General features: G+C 36.8%; 1 protein-coding gene across 11 annotated transcripts in view; it reads right to left on the bottom strand.

The window, feature by feature from the left end:
- DOCK7 (dedicator of cytokinesis 7) overlaps window positions 1-27,586 on the bottom strand; it is a 268,374-nt gene that overhangs the window by 101,374 nt on the left and 139,414 nt on the right. For 6 of the 11 annotated variants that reach the window (XM_070078382.1, XM_070078386.1, XM_070078381.1 and 3 more), the window contains exons 17-25: window positions 26,931-27,069; window positions 25,223-25,324; window positions 19,678-19,764; window positions 14,270-14,501; window positions 11,116-11,280; window positions 9,702-9,871; window positions 3,878-3,970; window positions 2,606-2,695; window positions 1,564-1,659 (exon numbers count right to left, since the gene is read on the bottom strand). In XM_070078382.1, coding sequence (XP_069934483.1) covers window positions 1,564-1,659; window positions 2,606-2,695; window positions 3,878-3,970; window positions 9,702-9,871; window positions 11,116-11,280; window positions 14,270-14,501; window positions 19,678-19,764; window positions 25,223-25,324; window positions 26,931-27,069 — 1,174 coding nt within the window. Of the gene's footprint in view, window positions 1-1,563; window positions 1,660-2,605; window positions 2,696-3,877; window positions 3,971-9,701; window positions 9,872-11,115; window positions 11,281-14,269; window positions 14,502-19,677; window positions 19,765-25,222; window positions 25,325-26,930; window positions 27,070-27,586 lie in introns of those variants that run through there. The other 5 variants (XM_070078385.1, XM_070078383.1, XM_070078384.1 and 2 more) reach the window with 3 other exon arrangements.

The raw sequence follows: 27,586 nt of genomic DNA, 5'->3' as shown, positions 1-27,586 counted from the left end.
CGGATCAGCCCAGCTCTAGGCGTAGTGGCCATCTGGGGAGTGAACCAGTGGATGGAAGACCTCTCTGTCTCTCCCTCTTTGTCTGTAACTTCACTCTCAAAAAACCAAATCAATCTGTTTTTTTAAAAAGCTATAATTAGTTTTTATTTTACAATAAAAGCACATGAATTACAAACATGATTTTTATTTTCTAGGGGAAAATAAAGAGCTGTTTGTCATTTATATATGATCCCAGGTTTACTTTTTCTATAGATTAGTAAGCCTCTAGAAGAAATTATATTGGAAGCTGACACTGTGGCACAGTGGACTGAGTGGTCCCTTGTGATGCTTGGCATCCCGTATCAGAGTGCCAGTTTGAGACCGGGATGTTCTGCTTCTGATCCAGCTCCCTGGCAATGTGCCTGGGAAAGCAGCAGAGAAGATGGCTTTGGCCTCTGCCATCGATGTGTGAAACCCGAATGGAATTATGGACTCTTGTCTTCAGCCTAACGCATTCCTGGCCTGTGTAGCCAATTCACAGAGTGAATCAGCAGATGGAGGAAATAAACAATTAAGTTTATTAAAATATTTTTTTTCAAAGAAATATTTTCTTATAGTCTTCAATATAGGCAACATTGAATGCTTATATATGTATATATGAACATATGTATTTACTTATTAATTCATCTACTTGGTATTTTCTTTCATTTCTTTAAAAATTTTGTTTAGAGGGAGACAGAGACAGAGAGAGTTCCCATATCTCCAAATGACATGATAGCTGGAGCTTTGCCCTGGGACTGGAGCAAGGAGCCAGGAACCAAACCTAGGCACTCGATATGGGATGTGGAGGTCTTAAATGTTAGGCGAACTGCCCACCCCCATCTATGATATTTTCAATATAATTTATTAAGAATTTTTTTTTACTGGCTGTAATTGGCACTTCCCTAAGAGCTTTCTAAACATAATAATAGCATAGATATGTAAAAGGTCCTTTTTATCTTTGCTTGTTATAAAATTTATCATGCTGTTTTTCTATATTTGCATGTTCATTCTGGCAAAGAAGGAAGCACACTTTAAAAAGAATTTAAGGGGTTGGGGTTGTGGCATAGTGGGCAAAGCTGCTGACTGTGACACTAGCATCCCATATGGACACTGGTTTATGTCTCAGCTGCTCCATTTCCCTTCCAGTTCCCTGCTAATGTGCCTGTGTAAAGCAGCAGAAGATGACCCAAGTAGATGACGCCCAAGAAGATGGCTAAGCTCTGGCCATTGCAGCCACTTGGGGAGTGAATCAGCACATGAAGATCTCTTTCTGTTACTCTTTCAAATAAAAACATAAAAAGATAGACAACTTTGGAAGCTACCTCTGAAAAAAAACGAGATTTAAAATGAGCCTCAGATGCTAAAATTTTACCGAAATTTTGCTGAATGTCCAGAGTGTTTGTTTAGAGGTATATCACATGTAATTCTGTCTGGGAGGCACATATAAAACCAATAGAAAAAAAAACTTCCAAGATAAAAACGAGATAACACAAAACTGTTCACTAAGGAAAAAATAATAAAGAATATGCTTAGTTTGCTCACCATTAACTCGAAAAAGAACCAGGCTTGTTGCAAAGCTGATTCACGAACACTGCCACTGCAAACAACCCACTGCAGAGCCAGCTCCTCATGAAAAAGCTATCCAGAAGTAAATCCACAGTTAGTACCAAAGTCAAATCTGCTGATAACATAAACCAAACAAAATGCGAATACAGGTGAAGATATAATGGAGAAAAAGCAAAATAAGGCATGTGAACCATTCAATGATGCAGTGAAAACACCCATTAACGAAACGGCTATTTATGCATGTAAGACAGTGGCATGTTGAACAGCTGAAAAAATTACATGTTATCTTGGAGTAAAATGTAATTTTAAAAAGACAGGTAGGAAACAGCCTCCTAAATTGTACCTGCAAACAGAAACTAGACTGAAAACTCACAGTTACAAACAAGATCATTCTGTGTCTTAAATACGTATTTTAACAGATACAAATACACTCATGAACTTTGCTGGTACAATTTAGGAAATACTTTTGAAAATTTAAATTTTGCTATAAGACATAAATTTTCAAGTTTTTAAGGATTTAAAGTCTTTATTTTAAAGTAGCAGAAAATTCCTGCCTTATAATGGATACACATACAAAGCATTTGCAAAGTAGTGTATATTAATATGAAAAAGGACTAACAAAACTGTGCATAAGGGAAGCAAATCAACATATCTTACTAAGAGTGATAATTTTTCTAACTCATCTTCCTTTCCCTGGAGATTTAAAACACAAAACAGAAGTAGTTACAGAAACAGAATTAAGAGTTGATACATTTGGCACTAAAATTTGATGATCAAATTTGAATTCACTAAATTCTAAAAACAGTCAATTCCAAAGACATGAACATTATCATAATGTAAGAGACTACACTGGCAAGGTATGCCCCCAGAGGTGTCAGACAAGCAGCGCTTGCCCAGATGTATGTTAAAACACAATGCAATTATTTTAGTATCTCATACTGGTTAGGTAATGAAATCCACATCTATTTAACTGTTGAATGATTTCCCCCATGTAAGGATTTTCTTCATATGAATCTACCTTTTTAGTTGGTAAGCGTCCCGTTAATGTTTGTAAGAAACTTGAAGTCTCTGTGTGCGAAGACATACGATTACAACCTCGATCCATACCCTACGGAGTGGAGATGAATGAATGACGAGATAACATTAACATTTATAGTGGGTGGCTGCAGATCAAGGATCACGTACAGTTTAAAAACAGAATTTTACTGTGGTTTCCACAATCGTTTGTTTCATTCCTCATCTTATTTTCACTATTTGTCATTGCTTCAATGACAATGCATCAGAAATATCAACATGGCCTCTGTGTTTTTAGTCTTTTAAAAAGATGAGTATTTTAATGATCACATAATATTCTGAGTGCTGCAAAGAATGAAACTTTTATCTATGTGATCTAATACATGCACATATCTAGTAAAAATATATAAAAACTAAAAACATATTTCTCAAGTGGTTTTTGACCAAAAAGACATCAAGAATTTTGCATATAATGAAGAAAATAAAGAGATTAGAATATTTCTTCACGTTTTTTACCAGTCAAAACACTGCTCATGTTGTCAAAATACTACATCATATATAAATCATTTATAACATTAAACACAAAATTAAATTTTTCTTCAAGAATATCAGAATTTTCCTCTAAAGCCACACACAAATGAGAAGTATGTTTTGAGGTTTCATGCAGTATTAGCTATCAAGCAACTAGTCTTAAGCAAAACCTAATTCAACTAAGTTAAAACAAATTTCATACTTTGCAACACAGTACACATTAAAATGGATTTTTGCTTCTGGTATTCAACCACACAGCATGGAGCTCATACACTGTTCATATTTAATTTTAATTTATTACCAGTCTTTCTACTGAGTGATTATGAAAAAATGACAGGATAGCAAAGGTTAAATAAAAATGAAATAATAACTATATTTTAAACCAAAAGCAAATTGAAAACTGTTCAGTTTTTTTCGTGTAATTAAAAAAAATTCCTACTAAATATGTGCTACCCCGAAAGTAGAAACTGTTATAAAAGCCATCATTGCGTAAGCAGCAGGCATTGAAATACTGATAGAGTGTATAGGAGGAATAAGGAGGAGAAACAAAATGGGAAAGGAGAACATTACTGGTGCAATTGGTGGTATTCATGCATAGTAGTTGGAAAATGTGCTAAAAGTAAACAAAATACACACTTCTTAATGATTAAAAAAGCAAGCCACTGAAATCATAGTATGTACTAAAAAGTAATGTTCTAAAGGAAACATCAGCAGCCAATAAAGAAACCTCTAATGTAAACACCACCTGTGTTGATTCTGCACTTGGACTGGGGTTGGATCCCCATGGGGCAGCTTTTGGACCACCAGTGTTAACCCAGGAATTGGAGCGATCTAAACCCTAAGCATACAATAGAAAGCAGTTGGAAAGGAAAGAAATATTACATGTTGCATGCTATAATTATTCTTAAAGAAATCCAGACCTTCCAATGCAAACATGTTTTTAATTAGTACTGTTAAAGCAACCAAAATTTTAGGCACCTGTAGAGAATTAGTTCACCCAAATTATCTGATTACATAACTTAAAAAAATTCACAAAGAACATTAAATATAGCATTTAAAAGTAACTTTTCTTTACGTAAATGGATCACCTTTAAGTAGCAACTCACGTTCCCACAGCACCACCTCCCCACGTGCTCTTTAAAGATAATACAAGTTAGCAATAAATAACTGAGTTTAACTGAGGTTTAAAGGGGAAAAAAAGTGGGAAACTTCCCCTACATTTCATTATTTGCTAAAATAATTTATTTTCATTTTATCTTTCATCAGCTGAAAACTACTATGCAGTGATAGTCTACATTTCTATTTGACCTTGCCTTCTCCTTCATTTTCTTTTAGATATGCAGAAGTAAATAATTAAGAAAAATTATGCCTAATATTTTCTCCCACCTAATAATGATAGTGGATTTAGAATTCTGCCCAGAGTTATACACATTATAAGGAAAAATATTATTCTGGGGTCTTCTATAGAAATTGTTTGTTCATCATCATCTCCTTTAATTCAGTTTCTTTAACATGTTACTAGTGTACATGAGCAGAAGTGTACTATGTCTGTGTCTGTCTTTGAAAAGGGTTACTGTGATTTCAGGTGAGGAGAACTGGGCTTTATTTCCATGCCATAAGCCTGTTTGGTAACTTGGAAAGCTTTACAAAATTCAGATTTTGGGCCATATTCCAAGAAGTCTAAGCTCAATCTGGAGGCCTAGAAATCTGCTAACTTGGAACTGAAACAAACTGTAAGGAATTTTTTAGAGGATTATTGGGGTAAGAATAACAAGGACAAGCAAACATAAACTCACTAAAAACATTAGGGGATGAGTGTAGACCCAAGCTGGAAAGCACCAAAGAAAGGAGAGGGGAAAAAATTGTTTTTGTAAAAACTTTCCACATGTTTTTGAAAGGAATGCTTTCTAATAAGGTAAATTTGACAATGTCCAAATACTAGTAAAATTATATAACTAGATTTGTTTAAAATATTTGCCTTCTCAGAGCTCTATTATAGTATTTCAAATAAAAGCAAATCAACAAGCATATGGTTTTCAGATAAAATAAAAACTAAGTTTTGCAAATAAGGTAAAACCAGGTTTCTTACTAGTCTCCAAAATTACATTTCTAGTACATTAAGATCTTTCTACCATATTCAATTTTTAAAGTCACTGTTCATGTTACAAAAATAAAGAAATGTCAGTATCAGATTGTCACAAAACTGTAATTGTGCTCTTCTCTTCCATATATTTCCACAAAGTGAATATCTGACTTTTCTGTACTCTGAAACTCACTTTCTAACTCATTGCTTAATAATTTCTTTTAAAAAGTAACATGGTGAGAATAAAAATAAATCTTTTCAAGCCATTAATTATATTTTACATATAAAATAATGATGCTGTTAACTGTTTTATCAGTCAAAGCTACCTATTTAAAGAAAACTTTGGTGATTTATTTTGTAAAGCAAGTAACTTCCATAACTTCGGTATTAACAGGACAAAGGTCTGAGACACTTCCAGATTCAAAAATCTTTAGGAAAAGAAAAACTCACAAAGGAGACCAAAAAGGCATAACCTGAAAACTAAGAGGGAAACCAAGGGAACACTGTGCCCTGGAAGCCAAGTGAATAGAAAAAATGGGGAGAAAGATGAGTTTACCTGTTTCAAAAGCTAATGGTAATGCCGGCGCCGCAGCTCAATAGGCTAATCCTCCACCTAGCGGCACTGGCACACCGGGTTCTAGTCCCGGTCAGGGCGCCAGATTCTGTCCCGGTTGCCCCTCTTCCAGGCCAGCTCTCTGCTGTGGCCCGGGAGTGCAGTGGAGGATGGCCCAAGTCCTTGGGCCCTGCACCCCATGGGAGACCAGGAGAAGTACCTGGCTCCTGCCTTCGGATCAGCGTGGTGCGCCGACTGCAGCGCGCCAGCCGTGGCGGCCATTGGAGGGTGAACCAATGGCAAAAAGGAAGACCTTTCTCTCTGTGTCTCTCTCTCACTGTCCACTCTACCTGTCAAAAAAATAAATAAATAAAATAAAATTAAGTTAAATTAAAAAAAAGCTAATGGTAGGTAAAGTACGTCAAGTCCTGAAAATTAGCAACATGGAGGGAAAAAGCAACATAAACAAGAACAGTTTGGTGAAAGGTAAGAGAAATATTTGATTCAAATAGAATGAGAGTAAAAACAGGGTAGCAAGAATAGAAAATCCTTCTAAGGCAGTGTTAACACTGGAGAGAATTTTTTACAGGAGAGAAATAACAGCATGTCTATAGGTGGGTGGAAATGATTCAATACATAGGGAGACTGATGCAGCAGGAGAGAGGTGAAAGAACTGCTGGAGTGAGGATCTTGAGTAGCTGAGAAGGCAGGAGCTTGTGTAGGAGTAGAAAGAACACATTTTCTAAAATGGACAATCATCTTTAGCAGAGCATTAATTAGTAGGCAGTTGATGGCTGCAGGTTCCATAGATAAGACGGTAAAAGTCTATGAAAATTTTCTTTTATGACTTAAATTGCTCAATGTAACTGGAGCTAACAAGATGAGGGGGAAAAGAGTAGAGGCTTGAATTAACCAAACAAGGCATTAAATCATTTTCTGGGAGAATGGGAATGAAGGAAATACAGATATCTGACAGCAGTAACGTTCATGTCCTTGGGATTTCTAATGAGACCAGTTCCCACAATATTTCTCACGCCTCGTTTAGTTGTACAGCTGCTTACCTGGCATAAGCAATTAACTGAGTTGAACTGTAGTTTCAGGTATGAGAAGAATAACAGAATTGTTTGCTATAATAATTGATATGGACAGTAAGCCAGCTCAGGAGAAGAGGGAACATTAAAGGAGTAAGGTAGATTAAAAAGTCATAGGGGGCCGGCACCACGGCTCAGTAGGCTAATCCTCCGCCTTGCGACGCTGGCACACCGGGTCCTAGTCCCAGTCAGGGCACCAGATTCTGTCCCGGTTGCCCCTCTTCCAGGCCAGCTCTCTGCTGTGGCCAGGGAGTGCAGTGGAGGATGGCCCAGGTGCTTGGGCCCTGCACCCCATGGGAGACCAGGAGAAGTACCTGGCTCCTGCTATCGGATCATCGAGGTGCGCCGGCCGCAGCGCGCCAGCCGCGGAGGCCACTGGAGGGTGAACCAACAGCAAAGGAAAACCTTTCTCTCTGTCCACTCTGCCTGTCAAAAAAAAAAAAAAAAAGGTCATAGGGGCGGGCACCCTGGCTCACTTGGTTAATCCTCAGCCTGCGGCACGGGATTCTAGTCCCAGTTGCTCCTCTTCCAGTCCAGCACGTGGCCCAGGAGCGCAGTGGAGGATGGCCCAAGTGCTCGGGCCCTGCACCCGCATGGGAGACCAGGAGGAAGCACCTGGCTCCTGGCTTCGGATCAGGATAGCTCCGGCCGTGGCGACCATTTTGGGGGTGAACCAACGGAAGGAAGACCTTTCTCTCTGTCTCTCAATGTCTAACTCTATTTGTCAAATTAAAAAAAAGGAAAAAATTAAAAGTCACAAGATCAAGAGATCAGAGGCTTCAGGGATATAAGGGAAATTGTTGGCATATCAGACAGAAAAAATAGGAGATAATGATCAGAGAGTAAGATGTATGAACTTGATATTATGAGGATTACAGTTATTGGTAATGGCAAGGTTTAGGATATCACCATGGCTCAGCTGAAGAAGGACAGACATTAAGAACAGTAAAGGAAAAGTTTCTTGGCTTGCCAAGTCAATAAAATAAGAATAAATGAGAAGTGATATGCATAAAGTTCACATAAAATTATATACCATTATTATTAGGGATTATGACTAAATGATAATCCAATACAAAGGTAGTCATCGAAAATTTTGCAATAAAAAAAGAGTAAACATACTCATTTAAATAAAACTTGATTAGTACAAGTTGAGTTGTCCAGACACATTCTCTTCTTGTGATGACTTTCTTATAAATTAGTGTGTGTGTGTATATATATATATAAAATAAAAACTATGTGTCATTTAATAAAATTCTTAAGAAAGGGCAAGAAAATCATTCAAATATTTATAGACCTCTTTGTATTAAATCTTGAGGTTATAATCTACTAAATATATCATACAAGAATACTCTAGAAATATGCTATATGAGGTATAGTGCAAATTTTAAAGAAGAAACATTTTAAAAATTGAATCTTGCAAAGAAATGCTGCCTATAGCCATATGATGCAAATTTTTTTTTATAATTCACAAATCAGATTCATTCTGCTGAAGAACTATAATTTATTACTATATAGACAGTATAAAAATAATGCAAACTATCCCTACTACAATCAGATATGATCAAGAATGAAACATGGCAATATATGTGGGAGAAAAAAGTCTTCTTTTTTGAAACTGCCATATTATTCAGGTTGTTCTACAGAATACCACATAAATACATTGGCACATCATTCTCTCTAGGATCTTTAGGTTATTGGAATCCATATATTAATTTATTATTCAAGTTACAGGACAGAGAAAATACATTCTGATCTGTGAGAAATTGCAAGTTACCCAAAAATGAGAGGTGGTTAATATGAAGGAGTTAAGATTTACTATATAAATTAATTAATTAGAAGTTTCTGGGTGTAAAATTTCTGTTAACTATATGAATGAAATATGAATGAAAAGGGTATTGCTGAAATTCTGAATCAATTTTAAGTACTTCACCAAACCCACTAACCTAGATCTTTCAGAGTTCTAACCGACTTCAGGCAAAGAGTTAAAAATTGACCTTAGAACAAGTTTATTTATTAGTTCTTCCTCATACTCTAATTAAGGGACCAAATTGTCAAAGAAAAGTTGCCTATGATTCTATAAGAATGATCTTTCCCAACAGAAAAAATAACTTTTTAATAGTTTGATCAAAACACAACATGATGTTACTTCTTGGTCTCACTCTTACTGTGCTTTCTCCCTGTTTGCCTAGACCTTTGAGTTATTTTTATATACAGAAAGGTAATAATAATTTGTTCCTTAGGTGTATGTTTTTGGGTAGTAAAGATGGGTGCTTTGAATAAAAAACAGCTGGACAATATACTGGCTGGCCTCTCCCTTGTAGCCTGGAATAATCATTAACCATTACTGAATATACTGTATTTTTTTGAATCTTGGTGTACTTTTACGCAGAGTTTCATGTGAAAGGCAGCTCTATCACCTATCAAAGCTAATCATCACTGTTCTTAATGTTTTTTGGAGGAGCTCATACTTTAAAACAATGATGATATGTTTCTTCACAGGAGTCAGATAGATGTCTCTTAATTCTATAGGTAGTCAATCCAGCCATTTTTATATGATGGCATACGAGATAATATTGTTATATTAGTGACCAGTCATCCCAGACAAATTTCAGAATTTGGCATGTATTTTTTAGCTCAGTGTATAAACCAGTCTGTAATAGCAAGCATATTTAACAGAAACAAGAGATACTTGGTGTATACTGATAGAATAGAAATGTGTAATTTCTTGCTTATTTCTAACTCAACTACATCTCAACATTAAGAAAAAATTAAAACAACTGGACACTTCTCCTTTGTTCAGAAAACTGAAAACCAAATTTACAGATGCATATCTTCAGTTTACCTTATTACCGATGATTGACCGAACTTCATCATCTGGTGAAGTGGGAGTCCCAGATATATCTGGATTACTATTACTAAGGCTCCGAGACCGATTTAAATTAAGGCTTGCAGGTCTTACAGCAGATCTAGCCATTGTGGCATAATGCACTGATCCTCCCAAGCCCCCGGGACCTGGAGTTGTACATGAAATAGAAAATAAACAAAGAAAATTAGGAAAGAACCTGAAAACAGCTTTGACACTTTACATATTCCACAAGTATCACAAACTGCTTTTGTTTCCAAAGGAAAAATGCTACAAAACTGATTATGTATGTCATGTATAATAAAAAACAAAATTAATAGGGAGTACACATTACCTTCACTTAGGTATCGCTGCAAATGTGACCCAAAAGGTTCCAGCTGATGTTCCCTCCTTTTTGCCCTCTCCACCTACTCTTCCCTGGTAATGTCACTATAGGAGAGCCAATTTACTGCCAACAGCTCAACAAGAGTATTCTTTATTACTCTACTTTTATTACTGACAACATGAACAATATAAAATGGCATGCTTATGATATAAACACAAAAAGTAAAGATAATTCTAAGAGTTCAGGTTATATATACACAAAAAAAAGTAAATCCTTTTGCCTGACTAAAGGAAAGGCTGACATTATGTTTCAACCAGTAATACCCAGTAATTGTTTCCATAATCAACTTGACTTTCCTCGTTTATAAAAATATTTCTAAATGCCATAATTTGCAAATGATATATACCCGCCAACTAATTAACATATGCAATCTCAAACTGATGAATGATTCAGACAAGTAGGCGAACAAGTTGAAAAGTATGTGTAACCTAATTATTAGTTAACTAACTGAATAACTGAAGGGTTCTTCAACTATGGTAATCCCTACCACTACCACAAATGTCATGCAATAGACAAGTAACTACTCAGGATCTACAACTCAAAATGCTGTATCACTCTATTGACCGTAAAGAGATCAACATTTTTCTGCAGAATAATCTTGTACATTATTGTAAGTTTCACAGGGTTATCAGGGAACTACAGAGCTACCATGTTTCTATTTTAAAGCCCAACTGCATTCAGAATGACAAGAATAAGATTATATATCTTATCTCAATAAAGAATGATAAAATACTTTGAGAGAACAAGGTTATTTGTAGGGCTCACTTTCAAGAATTAATTCATTGAGCTCTCCAATTCAAACTGAAGAAAGCTGTATAAATGATGATGTTTAAAAATGTAACTTATTTATCCCTTTAATTCCAGCACTAAGCACAGTGAATGGTATTTAAGTGGGTATTCAATAGACATTTGCTATTCAATGAATGAATCACACTTTGGACTATACAAATATCTCAATTCTGTCAAAAGCATAATTTGTGAAAACCAGTTTCATTGTAAAAAAAATACCTGGTGATGGTGAATTAGGGTAAGTATTCGGTAGGCGAAAAACATAGTAAATATATGATGCAAGAAGGCTATTTCTGCCATGCTGGTCATGATTTCCTTCCAAGTTTTTATGAAGTCGATTTATAATTGATGCCATGGCTTCAAAAGACGCTTGACCTAGATTAACTTTTAAGGAGGAAAATATTTTTGCTTTAATTTTTTCAGACTGTAAGTTCCATGAAGATATAAGTTTTTCATCTCAACACGCTTTAGTTATTTTACACATAGTAAGTGCATAAATATGATATGTGGAATTGATTTTAATGATATCCTGTATTAGCTGAACCAAAAATATTTTTCTGAACAAAATGAGAAAAAAACTAATTTTCCTAACTTAACATGCAAATTGTATGGATTTGATTGGTTAAAAATCAAAACATTTTCCAACAAATGTCTATTTTGTAAAACAATATACAGCACATAATTTAAAAATCTATCTTGCATATCACATTCAGAAGGAATTCTCATTTAAAAATAACTGAAAAATCTAAACATCATACAATCATCACACATTATTTTCTTAACAATAAAACAGATTACAATAGATTATTAAAAATACTAACTAAAGATAATAAGAAAAGGAAATAGTAAGCAATTTGATTGAAATGAGTGAATCTGTATAGGAATAGAAGAAAAAAAGGTCTAGAAAAACAGTATAAGAGATTATAAGGCTGGAAAAAAGGTGTAAGACTGAATATAAATTTTAAATAATAAGGTAACCAATACCTACTCAGTAACTCAAGTCAATATATAATGAAGATTTTTTAAAAAATAGGAAATTCTGATAGTAGCACCTTGAATAATGGATAAACTAAGCAGGTGTTCTGAGCAACAGAACCTCAGAGTCTATGATTTATTTAATCAAGACAGGAAATTACGAGCAGATAATGAGGCCAATTAAGTTTTCCTAAAAGTGGAAATCATTAGATAAAATGGTCATGTAGGAATATTAACCAGTACACAATGACCTAGAAGGGAAAGAGACTAGACAGAAACCTGAATGGGGTTTAATCACCCCGTGTTCTTAGTTAATTCCTTTGCCTTTTTCTCATATTTCTTATTCCAAATCATCATAATCCTTCTCAAAATTCAGCTCTGCTTTACTTCCCTCTTTGTAAATCTTTGCCTTCTACACACACACACACACACACACACACATGTATGAAGTCCTCAAGTCTTTCTACAGATTTACTAGAATCTCAAACTACTTTCAAATCCTTTCCAAAGGAAGCTGTGCCCTTCTCCTACATTGTCCCCATTCTTTCTCAGTTAATCCTTCTTCACTCTATAGCTTATATTTTTCTCCTTTACTCAACCTTTTCTCTCGGTATGTAAGTATGCTTCAATCTCTACTCTAATGCTCCACTCAACCCCGCTTTCTCTTCTAAGCAAACTTCTTAGAGAAGTATGTATTGCTTGTGTTGTTTTCATCACCTACTACTTCTCAAGTACAGTAAAGAAGAGAGGCACACTGGAGCCAGTTGCTTGGGCTTGAGTTTTGACTCTGCCAGTACTAGCTGAGTGGCCTCACACAAGATTTTAAGGATTCTGTTCATTACTTTATTCATTCATGATATTGTGGTAACAGTGACACCTACTCACAGGGCTGTTGTAAAAACTTCATGTACTCACACAAACAAAGCACACAGAACTATTCCAGGTATATAAGAGCTAATCATGTGGTTGCTACTATTGTTACATAATATCATTATTGTTACAATGTTACACATATTATTACTGTTACTATTGTTATAATAATATATTGTTACTTAATATACTTAATATATTGTTACTTAATATACTTAATATATTATTATTATTTGTACAGCCAACAAAACAGTGGTAACCATTTTTTCCAAGAATTTTTTCTACGATTTTTGTAACAGTATTTTTTTTTTTTAAATCTATTTGACAGGTTGAGTCACAGACAGAGAGAGGGAGAGACAAAGAGAAAGGTCTTCCATCTGCTGGTTCACTCTCCAAGTAGCCACAAAGGCCGGAGCTGAGCCGATCTGAAGCCAGGAGCCAGGAGCTTCTTCCGGGTCTCCCACATGGGTGCAGGGGCCCAATCACTTGGGCCATCTTCTACTGCTTTTCCAGGCCTTGAAAGAGAGCTGGATCAGAAGGGGAGCAGCTGAGACTTGAACCGGTGCCCATATGAGATGTCAGCACCGCAAGTGGAGGCTTAGCCTACTATGCCACTGGGCCCGCCCCATAGTACTTTTTATAATCTGTTAAACCATCCTCTCTTCTCCATCACACTATCATCTGCTGTTTTTCAGGATCTCATCATTTTCTGTATGGAAATGAGGGCAAGACTCTTAATCTGTAACCTTGCCTATAGATTTTCCTGCTTCCAACCCATCTCAATGCAGCAATGCCATCATTTTAAAGGCAAACTTGATCACATTACTTTCCTAATTAAGAAAAGACCTGTCAAAGGCTATTGATTCCCTACAGAAAAATATTCCCAATTCCTCAAATTGTCATGGAAAAATCTACTTCAACTCCTGCCCTCATATCACCTCTAATCACCAATTAGCTTAACTTCTTTGCAAGATTTAGATGAAATTATCAGCAAAGGTACAGGAGGAAACCTTGGAAAAGGGTGGGGATAAAGAACACCTCTCCTTTGGAAACAACACAGAAGAAAAAGAGAATACAGTGACTTTTGAGCAAATGAATGCAATAACAGCTATTAAGTGGATGACAGCAGATGAATGGAAATGTAGACTAGATAGATCATAGGTCTTGTGAAATGTTAACATGATTTATCTGTTCACCTCTATTTTCTTAACCAGTCTGTAAGATCTTAAAGACAGGAACCATACCTATCAGTGTCTGATAGATATTAAGTATTTGATAAACATTTGTTGAATGAATAAAATAAGTTACATAATTTCAGTAGAAGACTGCATGGCACATTTTATAAAAACCAAAGAGAGTTATCAACATCTAGCATTATATATAAAACATCCTTCCCCTCAAAAAAATAAATTCAAACATAGTCCTTATAGATAGCAATTAGGAATCATGAGTCTTCTGTTTTTTAAACAAAAGTTAGAAATGCCAAATTAAAAATTTTATGATTCATCCCCAAACAAAAGTAAATTACCTATTTGGCCAGCAATGACAGGAGGTCTAACAACTAAGAGTATCAGTTTATCAAGCAGAAGGTGAAGAAATCGGACCACTGGTTCCAACTGAGATGAATTCAATGCTGAAATACTGCTCTTCAATTCATTTTCTAAGTTATTTTCCATGATTCTCATGTCCCCAATTCGGACTGGGAACATGTGTTCATCCAGAGCATTGACCAGGGCAAAAAACTTGTCAAGATAAGGATCCTAAAACAAAAAATGAACCAAAAGCACTAAACAATTAAAACTCTGTAAATTCCCCTATTTTTAAGGACTAGGGACCACTAATACCTCATATTAACTGATAATATAAAAAGCACATATAAGTATATAAAAACATTATTTCCAGTTAAACACATCTACTCTCATTTATTATTGTAAAATAGCCACTTCAAATATTACTGGTTACTCAAAAACTACTGATATTAATTAAGGTTTTTCTCTCTATTTTTAAAGTTTGAGTTTGCCTTCTTAGTTTGGAGATCAATTATTACGGCAAATACATTAGCAACCTACCTGTGTCCATTATCAATTTATTGCCTCTGAGCTTCAAACCTATCACTTTTGCTGTGCTTTGGTAATACTAGAGTTATACTCTTCAAGCTGAATTCTTCTTGGTCAGCTGACTTGTGGTTAGACTTGGACAGACAGTAGGAAGTTAAAAGAGTCTTTTCTTCTAGCCTTTGGGTTTCCCTGGTGGTGGCAAGCAGATGTGAATGGTGCGGGTCTGTGGTGAGGACTGAGCAGCAGCACTCACTACAGCGGTGGTGGTTCTCTTCCACAGCAAGTGCTCTCCACCCGGCCCCTTCCACACAGCGGCATGGCAGGCAATGCAATCCTACAGCAGCAACAACATGCCCTCCCCAGGGGTCTGATGGTCAGCCTATAGTATCCTCCTCCAGGTTTTTACGTTCCTTCTCTGACACTTTCTGTAATTGCTATCTCTGTGACAATCACATAATTTTCTTATACCACCATTTATAAGTGGTATAAGATATACATTCTTTTAATATATATTTATAAAACATATAATTTTAATTTAGTTGACAATTTTTTTTTACAAAAAGAGATTTATTTATTTGAGGCAGAGTTACAGACAGAGAGGGAGAGTCAGAGAGAGAGGTCTTCCATTCACTGGTTCACTTCCCCAAATGCCTTCAATGGCAGGAGCTGAGCCAATCCAACGCCAGGAGCCAGGATCTGCTTCTGGGTCCCCCACGTGGGCGCAGGGGCCCGGGCATTTGGGTCATCTTCCACTCCTGCCCAGACCATTCATAGGGAGCTGGATTGGAAGTGGAGCAGCAAGAACTCAAACTGGGATGACAGTGCCACAGAGAAGGCTTAACTTACTACATCACAGCGTTGGCCCCAAGATAACAATTTTTTATGTTAAACTGTCTCCATACATGGGCAGGCACAGTGGGTTAAGCCACCATTGGAGATGCCCACATCTCATACCAGATATGCTTTTGATCCAGCTCCCTGCTGATGTGCCTGGGAAGCAGCAAATGATGGCCCAAGTACTTAAGTCCCTGCTACCCACGAGCGATTCAGATGGAGTTCCTGGTTTCCCCCAGGCTGTTGCAGCCATTTGGGAAATAAACCAACAGATGAAAATCTCTTTCTCTTTGCCTTTCAAATAAATAAATACTTAAAAAATGTTTTTAAAGTTTGAATTACTGGGGTTGGTGCTGTGGTGTAGCGGGTAAAGCCACTGCCTGCAGTGCCAGCATCCCATATGGACACCAGTTTCAAGACCTGGCTGCTCCACATTCAATCCAGCTCTCTGCCATGGCCTGGGAAAGCAGTAGAAGATGGCCCAAGTGCTTGGACCCTTTGTACCCGTGTGGGAGACCTAGAGGAAGCTCCTGGCTCCTGGCTCTGGATCACACAGCTCTGGATGCTTGTGGCCATTTGCGGAGTGAACCAGCAGATGGAAGACTTCTCTCTCTGCCTTTGCCTCTGCCTCTCTGTAACTCTTTGTTTCAAATAAATAAATAAGTAAATAAATAAATCTTTAAAAAGATTTTTTTTAACTACTGGCAGTTTTGTCTCCTGACTTCAGTCCTGACTACTGTCACTTAATCTCCTTCTACACTGTTAATGGAACCAGTGTTACGTATAGCAGTAATGTGCCAGGTCCAAGGGCAGATGCTTATTCTCCAAGATGCTCCTTTATACCTAAAGACCAATGAGATGTGAGCAGAAGTCTGTTGCAACTATGGGAAGACTTTTACTTAGCAATAAAAATAAAGTTTAAGAGAAGACAGTAATGCCATATAGCTTCACATTTATAATTCTAATATTGTTCTAATTTGATATATATTTAAATGAGCAAAGGAACTCATTACTGAAATCCAGTACATGAGACAGTTATAAGAAAAGTATAAAACATTATATAGGATTTTTTTTCAATTGATCTTTTAAAAAGGTTAGAATACATGGTCAATTTGTTTTACATAGTGGCAATACATTCAGTATACTTCAAAAAGTTAAAAGAATAAAACATCTTAAGAAATATTTGCTGTCTTCAACAGATCCTTTAAAAGAAGGTATAATATATGACTGACTTGTTTTACACAGTTGTAAAATTTATAAACTTTTGACTATTAATCATCAAGGCCAGTAATAAGCACCAGGATGCTACACAATAGATGCATGCACATAATTCTTTCTCCAGATTACATATATTCGAAATCATCTATATAATAACACATTGGGTCCAAAATCCTTTCTTGTCACATCAAAACAACACACATATCTGCCACCATAAAAATAAAGTTGGAAGTATATAAATGCATTGACAAGTCTAAAAAGAGAAAACTCACAATGATTATAAGAAATGGATAAGAAGTATGAAAAACAAAGTATTCATATATTTTACATAATTTAATATAACATTAAGAATTCTTCTATTAAGGGAAAGAACATATTAACAGTATATCTTCTCATCAACAGAGGGGAAAGAAAATAGGAAGCTTAGGACACATCTAATAACATCATAAAAGGAAAATCTCCATTGGTGTCATCCTTTTACTGGGGTCCACTTCTGTATTATTATATAAATCCTAACTACTACCAAAGCATCTTTCTTTTGAAGATTTAGTTACTTGAAACAGAGTTATGAGGGCTGGGAGGGGGGAAGAGGCAGAGAGAGAGAGAAGGGGAGAGAGTGAAGGAGGGAAGGAGATGGAGGGAGGTGGGGAGAGAGAGGGAGGGAGACACCGAGGGAGGGAGGGAGGTCTTCATCCACTGGATCTTGGAGGTTTGTGCCATGTTTCCTTGAGACTCTACCCCCTCACATTTTCCTTTCACTGATTCTGCTTCCCAACCTTTCACTAAAACAAGCCATAACTGTGTGGTGTTGTGGCGCAGTGGGTTAAGCCTTCATCTGCAGCGCCAGAATCCTGTATGGGCACTGGTTTGTATCCCAGCTGCTCCATTTCAATCCAGCTCCCTGTTAATGCACCTGGGAAAGCAGCAGAGGATGGCTCAAGCGCTTGGGCTCCTGTACCCATGTGGGAGACCCGGAGGAAGCTCCTGGCTCCTGGCTTCGGTCTGGCCCAGCCCTGGCCTTTGTGACCATTTGCAGAGTGGGACAGCAGATGGAGGAGATCTCTCTCTCTCTGTTACTCTGCCTTTCAAACAAATTTTAAAAAAAGTTTGAACTGAAGTGGCACTGGGAAGCCTTCCATACCAGTTCTTCTCTTAACATTTTGGTGAATCCCTAATTTTCATTTTAAACACTTAACCTCTTCTCACTCTACATATTCTCCCCAGAAAAATCACATCTACCAATTTAATTTCAGCTATCAGATTTATTGTTACCTTCATCCCCAAACTCTAAACTGACTACAACTTGCCTGTAGGACATCTCCATCTGAAGTGCACAGGCACTTCAACTTCAACAGGTTCGAAAATAACGTCAGATAGTTCCACAACTGCTTTCCGTCAGCATGCTCCCAAGTTTAGTTCTTTATTTAGGTTAGAAATTTCCATCTACCTAGACCAACCTCTATGGCATTCAAGGTCCTTCATAATCTATTACCAGTCTATTATCTGTCCTTATTTATCATGATTTCCTAGGCACTTTAAATTACGTTCACACCAGATAACTTGCCAGCCTTTTTTTTTTTTTTTTAACAATCTTATTTATTTATTTGAAAGGGAGAGAAAGAGAGAGAGAGAGAGAGAGAAGAGAGAGAGAGAGAGGGAGGGAGGGAGGGAGGGAGGGAGGGAGGGAGGAGAGGGAGGGGAGAGAGAGAATGCACCAGGAACTCCATCCGAGTCTTCTACATGGATGGCAGGAACTCAAGTCCTTGTCTCATCATCATCTGCTGCCTCCCAGGCACATTAGCAGGAACATGGGACTTGAACCAGGTACTCTGATTTGGGATGTAGGCATTCAAAGTAGTAGCTTAACCCGCTGCGCCACAACGTCTGCTCCATTTGCCAGTCTTTAAACAGACTACTACTGTCTCTTTGCACTTGCTATGTGATCATCTGAGTTGTTTACTGTTCCTTTCTATGTAGGGTAAATGTTTACTTATCAATGCAACAGCTCTGTCCCCAGTAGAACAGACAAAATCCTCCTCTGTACTTGAAAAGATTTACTTAGTATAGCTAACATAGTACTAATTTTATTTTTGATAATTATTTTTATCCTTTCCCCTATTCGATGTTAGGTCCTTGAAGGGAGGGCTCTTCTCTCTAATGAAGGCTGTCAGGTAGCAACTCTGACTTCACAGAACTTGCAATTTAATGAGTGTGGTAGGGGGTGAGGAATGGAATTCACACACACAGACACAGACACAGAAAACAGAGTGAGACAGAGTAAAAACACAACAGAGAAAATGACACGGAGAGACAGAGTGGAATGTAGACAGTTATGGTCCAGGATAAAATGACTCAGAAGGATGGGGTTGCTATGTTCAAGAGTCACCAAAGCAGGCCTCGCCAAGGTGAAGAGAAACGTTTTGAAAAGAAGGCATCTGAATATCAGGAAGAATGGCTTTGAGGAGAACTGGGCATGTTTCAGAAGCAGAGTGAAGAATTTAGGGAAATGGCCCCTAAATTGCTTCCTACTTAAAATACTTGAGTTTATGAGAAATAAAATAATTTCTACCATGTACCAGAAGCTTAGAAAAATGTCATGTAATTGTCCAAAATGAAGTTAATAACAGTTCGAAAACAAAATGTCTGCTAATGTCGACATTGAATGATAATTTGTTGATTCCTTTAAAAAAAGTCCAAATCTATGTTTTTAATTAACATATATTCCCATAAGTCTGATAGCAGATAACAAAACTGATATAAGTACTAGATAATATGTTCAATTTATTCAAGTGAAATTTGATCATAAAAACTACTAAAACTCACTTACTTGTGTATGGATAGATGAAACGGCAACAACTTCAACATTAAAAACACCTTTGTGGTTATCTACCCATTTCATGCCAGGCAGAGGGACCTATAAGATATCAAATATAATGAGCAAGGTGCTTAAGTAGATTATGAATTCTGAAAACAAATTTTAAAGTTAAAATAACTCAAGGGGAAAAATATTATGGAAATATATTTTAATCATTGTAAATAAACTAAATTTTTATTTTGTAAATATTACAAATTCAGTATGTGTTTTCTACAAAAGAATCAAAAAGCTTGAGTAGAAGCAGAAATAATGCCTCAAATTTCTATCTTCCCCAAGACATATCCCCTTATATCATTCTAAGTGTTCTGTACACACATGTACTTTTATATAACCCTTAGCTAATATCAAACATGCTATTTTGAAACCTGCTTTTCACATGTTCCATGTGAAAATAAATTCACATGTACAATGACACTTTAATGGTTTATAATATTCAATTTTTTTATATCTGTACATTTATTTATAAAAGGGGACAGATCTCCTGTGTAGTTTTTTTTTTTTTTTTTTTTGATAGGCAGAGTGGACAATGAGAGAGAGACAGAGAGAAAAGTCTTCCGTTGCCGTTGGTTCACCCTCCAATGGCCGCCATGGCCGGCGCACCGCGCTGATCCGATGGCAGGAGCCAGGTGCTTATCCTGGTCTCCCATGGGGTGCAGGGCCCAAGCACTTGGGCCATCCTCCACTGCATTCCCGGGCCACAGCAGAGAGCTGGCCTGGAAGAGAGGCAACCGGGACAGAATCCGGCACCCCGACCGGGACTAGAACACGGTGTGCCGGCATCGCAAGGCGGAGGATTAGCCTAGTGAGCCGCAGCACCGGCCTCCTATGTAGTTTTAAGAACACAATTATAATTTCTACCCTCCCTCCCTCCTCCATTTCTATTATTTCAAATATGCCTATGTGTTTTAATTGGGTTTTTAAATATTCATAAGCAAAGGAAGCCTGTTGTTTTAAGGATTAGAAAATATTTTAATGTAAGTTATTGACAATATAAATTATTTCATTAAAAATTTTTAAAAGACAAGTACACAAATTCTATTCCTTCTGCTAAGTGTGGTTAAAAATGTTGAATACAATATATAAAGCAGGCAAAGATTGCGAAAGGTAAAAAGAAGAATGAAGATGAGCTAGCGACCTCAGGATGAAGGGAGGTACACAGTAGTATTTTCTGAGGTTTATTTTTGCCTCTTGTATCCTTGACTGGGTGCTAGAGAGGCTGAAAACACAGAGAAACCAAAAGAAGCAAAACAAACAAACAAACAAAAAACCTTTGGAAAAGTCTGCTCTCAAAAAAACAAAACAAACAAAAAACAAAACACTCTAGCTCAACACAAAGAAACCAATCTTGGTCCTACTCACGCCTCTACAGGCTGAGTGTGGAGCCTATGTTGCCACCCACAGCTGAATGGAATGTAGTAAGGTGCCCCTCTCCCCAGCTTAACCCCCATAAACTAGGGTGACACCAGAGAGGGCAAAGTTTTGAGCCTTTCACTGCCTGGAGATAATAAGTCCCCAACAAGCTGTGGTATCAGTGAGCCATAAACCAGGTGTCCCCTCCTGCTCACAGGCAGAGAGGTGTCAGCAAGGGGCCTAGTGGGAGGCTGAAACCCCACTTCCCTTCAAGTAATGAGCAGCATCTACCCAATTCACAGCAAGGAGCGTTCAAAAAAAAAGGCAGAGTGGGAAATGTGGACTTTTACCTCTGACTAACAGTAGCACCTCCCTCCCTCACTGCTAAAACAGAGTATTTATATAAGATCCAGAATATTATAACAGAACATACCAAAAAGCCAGGATATAACTGAAAATCATGAATCATACCAAGACCAGGACAACCTCCACTTAAATGAGAAAAGACAATTAGACAACAGCACTAAAATGACATATACAATGGACAGATTTAGACAAGGATTTTACAGCACCCACCATAGAAAACACTTCGAGGAGAATTGGGCAAATAAAAAAGACTCAGTAAAACAAACTAAATACAAAATACAAGGGGTGCCTGTTTATCATGTGTAGAAAAGAAAACATTTTTTTAAAAATTTGATGGAGTAACTTGAAATCTATCAAAGTAAGAAACAGTATTTACCTTTTTCAAGCTAAAACACTTGTTTTCAGTTTTAGAAATAATAGAAAGATAGACAATACATGTTCACGTATTTCTTAGAAAATAACAGTTATCAAAGTGTGGTCTAAGAGTCAGCAAAATAAAAATCATCTGGGCACAGTTAGAAACAAAACCCAACCTAGACCTACTACATCAGAAGCTCTGTGAATAAGGTTAAACAACTGGGTTGATACAAATCCTTTAGTTAGTTCTGATGCATGTCAAAGTAAGAATTGCTATCTCAAATACATGTAACAGGCAGTGGCAACAGCTCTTTTCTTGTGTCTGGTGCCATTCTAAATGTTGTTCATATTGCTATATCATTCATATTGGCACACTGGTCACCAAGGTTTCTCCCTCACTGTTAAGATTCCAATATTATTCAACAAGCATGAGTCCAATTCTGGACATTTTATGTTTGAAATATCCATGTAACATACTGATAAAGATCTCAGTAGGCATTTTAATTTACCAGGCAAATAATTTAAAAAAAAATGGATGAGCAGAAATGAGGATCTGGGATTCAACTCACAAGAGGAGTCAAAGAGCATCTTGACTACTGCGCAAGTTGTGGACCTCACCACTTTGGTAGTGCCATTCACAGGAACCACAGGCAGTGGTCTACCCTGGGAGTGGTACTTACACCCTCAGAGCAGGAGAAACACAAATACTGAGTGGGAAAACATGCTGAAAACCACAATGATGAAGTGTACAAAACCACATAAAAAAGTTATTTTTTACCCAGTTAAGAAGAAAATGACTGAGTCAAATCACTAAGAAACAGTGCACTGGTTTTAGAAATTAGTTTACCAGTACCTAAGCATGCTTACATGTCAAGCCTCACATTCTAATGCCCAAAGAACTAAAGTTAGAATATGTCAAAAGTATGGACCAATATATACAAAATTGCAATACGCAATATCCTATAAAAGTTTAAAATTTAAATAATTATTTCACTTCTTTTAAATTAAGCAATGAAACTTAGAACATATATTATTCTTTAAGTATAGTAATAAAACTGGCTCTTAATTAGGTGGTTTATCTCACATATCATTTGGCCACACTTTGTCTACATCACTTAGTCAAGTTCAAATGATCTCCATATTCTTACTATATTGGCATACGCAGGCTGCATTTCTCCTGTCAAAAACACTTGGAATCAGAAGTGTTTCAGATTTCAGAAATTCTTAAATTTTGGAATATTTTCATAGACTTTATCAGTTGAGCATCTGTAATCAAAAAACCCAAAATCCAAATTTTAGCTTATGGGCCTAAAATGCTTTTTTCGGACATTTAAGATGTCAGACTTTTAGATTAGGGATGCTCAGTCCATGTAGCACAGTAGCCAGAAGAAAACCAGCTGCATCTCTTTAGAACGTTCACCTTGAATTTGCAGATCAGTTAAGTAAAAATAGATAACTTTCACAAAAACTTATTTAAAAAATTTCCTTTGAAATATAATGCTAAGCCTGACAAAAGGCCACCATTTTGACTAACAAAAACACATGAAAAAGACATGAATGAAAGATTAGGGGTGGGGGTTCTGTATTTCTTTTTTACTATCTTATTTATTTAATAAACATTTGTTGACAAGCCAGTGCCGCGGCTCACTAGGCTAATCCTCCGCCTTGCGGCACCGGTACACCGGGTTCTAGTCCCGGTTGGGGCGCCGGATTCTGTCCTGGTTGCCCCTCTTCCAGGCCAGCTCTCTGCTGTGGCCCGGGAGTGCAGTGGAGGATGGCCCAAGTGCTTGGGCCCTGCACCCCATGGGAGACCAGGATAAGCACCTGGCTCCTGCCATCGGATCAGCGCAGTGCGCCGGCCGCGGCGGCCATTGGAGGGTGAACTAACGGCAAAGGAAGACCTTTCTCTCTGTCTCTCTCTCACTGTCCACTCTGCCTGTCAAAATAAATAAATAAATAAATAAAATAAAAAAAAATAAAAAAATTTAAAAAAAAATAAACATTTGTTGACTACCTACAATGTAGCAAGCACTGTTCTAAATATGATGCACCAATAAAGACAGGCAAAGAAAGAAATATTAAATACAAAATCAGTGAAACTTGGTATGAAGAGAAATAAAACAAAGTAAAGAGATAAAGCTGTGGAGGCTGTTCCTTAAGACAGAATAATCACAGATGACTTTCTTGGAGACGCAGATGTCTGAATGAAATGAAGAAGCAGGCCTTGTCATATAGCACTACCGGCAAGGGAAAAGCAAAGGGCCTGCAACAAGAAAGGATTTCTCGCATTTGCTAAACAGCAAACACTGCACTATTAGGAAGCGGCTCAGTGAGTGACACAGAATGGTGAGAAACGAGGTCAGAGCATAGTCTTGTATTGCTTTATTTTTTAAAAAATAAGAATATAAGTTTATTTGTGAACACTTTTTAAAATTATATTCTGACAACAAATGCCACCACATTATTCACCAGATACATTTCAGATTAATGTTTATCAGCAGTACAGTCAAAATCATTGAGACAGTGGAAATAGACAGGCCACCTGCTGTTTCACTCCTCAAATGCCCACAACAGCCAAGGCTGGGATAGGCCAAAGCCAGAAGCCTGGAACTCCATCCATGTTGGGTTGGGACCCAAGTACTTGGGCTATCATGTGCTCCCTCCCAGGATGCACACTGGCAGGAGGGCTGGATCAGAAGTGAAGAAGCTAGGATTCGAACTAAATATTCTGATGTGGCATGCATGTCTAACAAGCAGTGACTTCAGCACTGTGCTAAATGCCTGATCTTTCCTCTAGTTTCTTGGAGATACCTTCTTTTCTACTAAAAGGAAATATTCATTTACTTAAAGAAGTTTCTTGTGAGACAAAAATGCAATTTTTCTTATTTTTTGTAATTTACAATGCATGTACTATTCGGATTCTCCACATAATTTTTTTTTTTTTTTTTTTTTTTCAAGACAAAAGCTTCTAGAGTCTGGGATTATGGCATCCCAATCAGAGTCCCTGGGTTCAAGTCCCAGGTCCACTTCCAATCCAGCTTCCAGAGACTGTACATCCTGGGAATAGAGAAGATAAGATGATGGCTCGAGTACTTGGTTCACTGTTACCCACATGGAAGACCTGAATAGAGTTCTGGGCTCCTGGCTTCAGCCTGGTTCAGCTCCAGCTGTGGGCATTTCGAGAGTGAACCATAGGATTGAAGATCTCTCTCTGGTTTTCTGACTTTCAAAAAAATAAATAAAACGTAAAAAGAAAAGCTTCTTAGTTTTATATGGAGGAATTTTAACCATGGGGGGGGGAATAATATTACTTCATGATCTACATACTTAGAGGAAATGACAAGGTTTTGTTAAGTAAAATCAACTTTACAATAAAAATCCCTTTTCATTCAATCTGGAGAATTTCCACATGAGAGACACTGACCTCAGGAGACAGTACTGAGTAAGCCTGCGGTGGTTTTTCCAGTGAGACCGGGAGACAAAACTGGCCAGTCTTCAATCGTCCATTCTGAAGCATTGGTATCCACTTTAAAATGAAAATGAAATAATTTTAATTTAAATATGTGACAAAAATAATTATTTGGAAAGTTTTAAAGTTGGCACAAAGGTCTAATTTGTCTCATATAATCAAACATTAAAGCATTGAAATATAGGAGAAGTGTCTTCAAAAAGTTCATGGAAAATGCCTATTAGGAAAACACTATGCATTGATTTCAAAATTTTTTGCAACAAAGTAAACTTATCTATTAAATCCATTTTCCCATACCAATTTTGAAATAATAGTAGGTGTTCTTATTCCTTGAAAGAGAAACTTCTCTAATTAAACTTTAGGAAGCAGGACCCCAAAACAACATTATTACTAACCATGAAATACTTAAATGTAAAAACTGGTCTTGATTATCTAAGGGAAAGTTGGTTCAAGAAAAAGGCCACAAAGCACATCAATTCTAAAACTGAGATAATAGTTTCAATGTAAATAGTGAAAGATATGATTAGATATGAACACTGAAAACAAAACTAAAAAGCAGAAACACAATTTTTTTTCTTACAGTTAGCAAAATTAGTATTACAAACTGCAATTTAAAAAAATGATTCAGGGGCTGGCATTGTAGCACAGCAGGTTAAATCACTGCCTGCAACAGTGGCATCCAATATGGCCACTGGATCATGTCTCAGCAGCTCCACTTCTGATCCAGCTCCCTGTTAATGTGCCTGGTAAAGCAGTAGCACGTGGGGGACCAAACAAGAGTTCCTGGCTCCTGGCTTTGGCCATTAGGGAGTAAACCAATAGCAGATCTCTCTCTCCCCCCATCTCTCTGTAACTCTGCCTTTCAAATAAATAAGTAAATCTTTTAAAAAAGTAATGAATCAAATCGTGCTTTTTCTCTTTTGGTAGAAGCACAACACTTCTGACAAAATTGTGTGAAAGCATATTATGTCTTTCATCTTAGGTACACTTTGAGAATAAAAACATAATACTGCTTGAAAACATTCAAGGATTTTAATTTTTTTCTAAAAATATTTTTTATTCATTTAATTCAAATAATTTTCTTCTTAAATATTTATACTATACTATTCATTAAACACACAATAATCAAGATCATCACCTAAGTATTTATATATGTCAACTAATCAGGTTAGGTAATTACATTAAAGTACCTTTTCTTGTTATGATGACTCTTCCTAACCACTGCAACTTTATAACTGTGGGGAATCAGACAGGTAATATTCAAGTAGGGAAAAACATCAATTATACTGTAGTAAAATTATTTTTAAGGCCAAAGAGCCCAAGGGGGTGGGCATTTGGCCTAGATGTTAAGATGTTGCTTGGAATGTCCACATGCCATATTGGAATACCTGGGTTTGGGTCCTGATTCTGCTCTGGATTCTGGCTTCCCAATAACGTGTACTCTGTGAAGCAGCAGGTAATGTCTCCAGTACTTGGGCCTGCCACCCATGCAAGAGGCACAGATTGAGTTCCTACGCTTCCAGCTTCACTCTGGCCCAGGCTAGATCTCTGAGATATTAAGGGAGTGAACCGATGGATGGGAAATATTTCTGTCTCTCTGATTCTCAAGTAAATAAATAAAACAGTTTTAAAGAGGGCTAAATATGTTACCAAAAGGACTTACTGTGTATCCAACTGGGGTTTCAAGAGGAGTATTCTGTTTTTGTTGACAACTAACATGATAAAAAGTAAAAAGCAAGTGATGATGGTCAGTTAAAGTAGCAGGGAGTTTAACTTTGATTTCTTCATGAAAATCGGGAGACCTTCATACAAAAAGAAATCAAGAGTTAGTAATTTGTTCAAATAAATAATTACTGCATTTGTATATCTGAATAGTTTTAAAATTAATTTTAGAATTTATGCTTGATTTTTCTTGTAGTCCAAAATATTTTTCTTTTTTGCCAATTTCCAAATAACTAAATCCTAATTCTCTACAAAGGAGCTGTCACTGTTTCTGAAATTTCTCATCTCATTTTATTAGTGGACTATACCATTTGAAAATCAATCAAAAATTACCAACTAGGTACTGAAATCATCAATTTAGTAACTGTATGCAAGAGGCTAGGATAGCACTTTTATAATAATCAGCCAATTATGACAAATATTATATGGGAAAATAAGTTTTATAAGTGTATATTTTAAAACCATATCACAGAAAAATATTTTTCTACTACAGGACTAGTACTTCATGTTAAGACTAAAGTATATCACATTTTTGAAAAAATAAGAAAAAGATATCCATAAAGACATTTTAACATAAAGTTAAGCTCTCTATGGAAT

This window comes from Oryctolagus cuniculus, chromosome 7, assembly GCF_964237555.1.
Source record: "Oryctolagus cuniculus chromosome 7, mOryCun1.1, whole genome shotgun sequence".
Taxonomy (NCBI): Eukaryota; Metazoa; Chordata; class Mammalia; order Lagomorpha; family Leporidae; genus Oryctolagus; species Oryctolagus cuniculus.
This window is presented reverse-complemented; position numbering and strand designations above follow the sequence as displayed.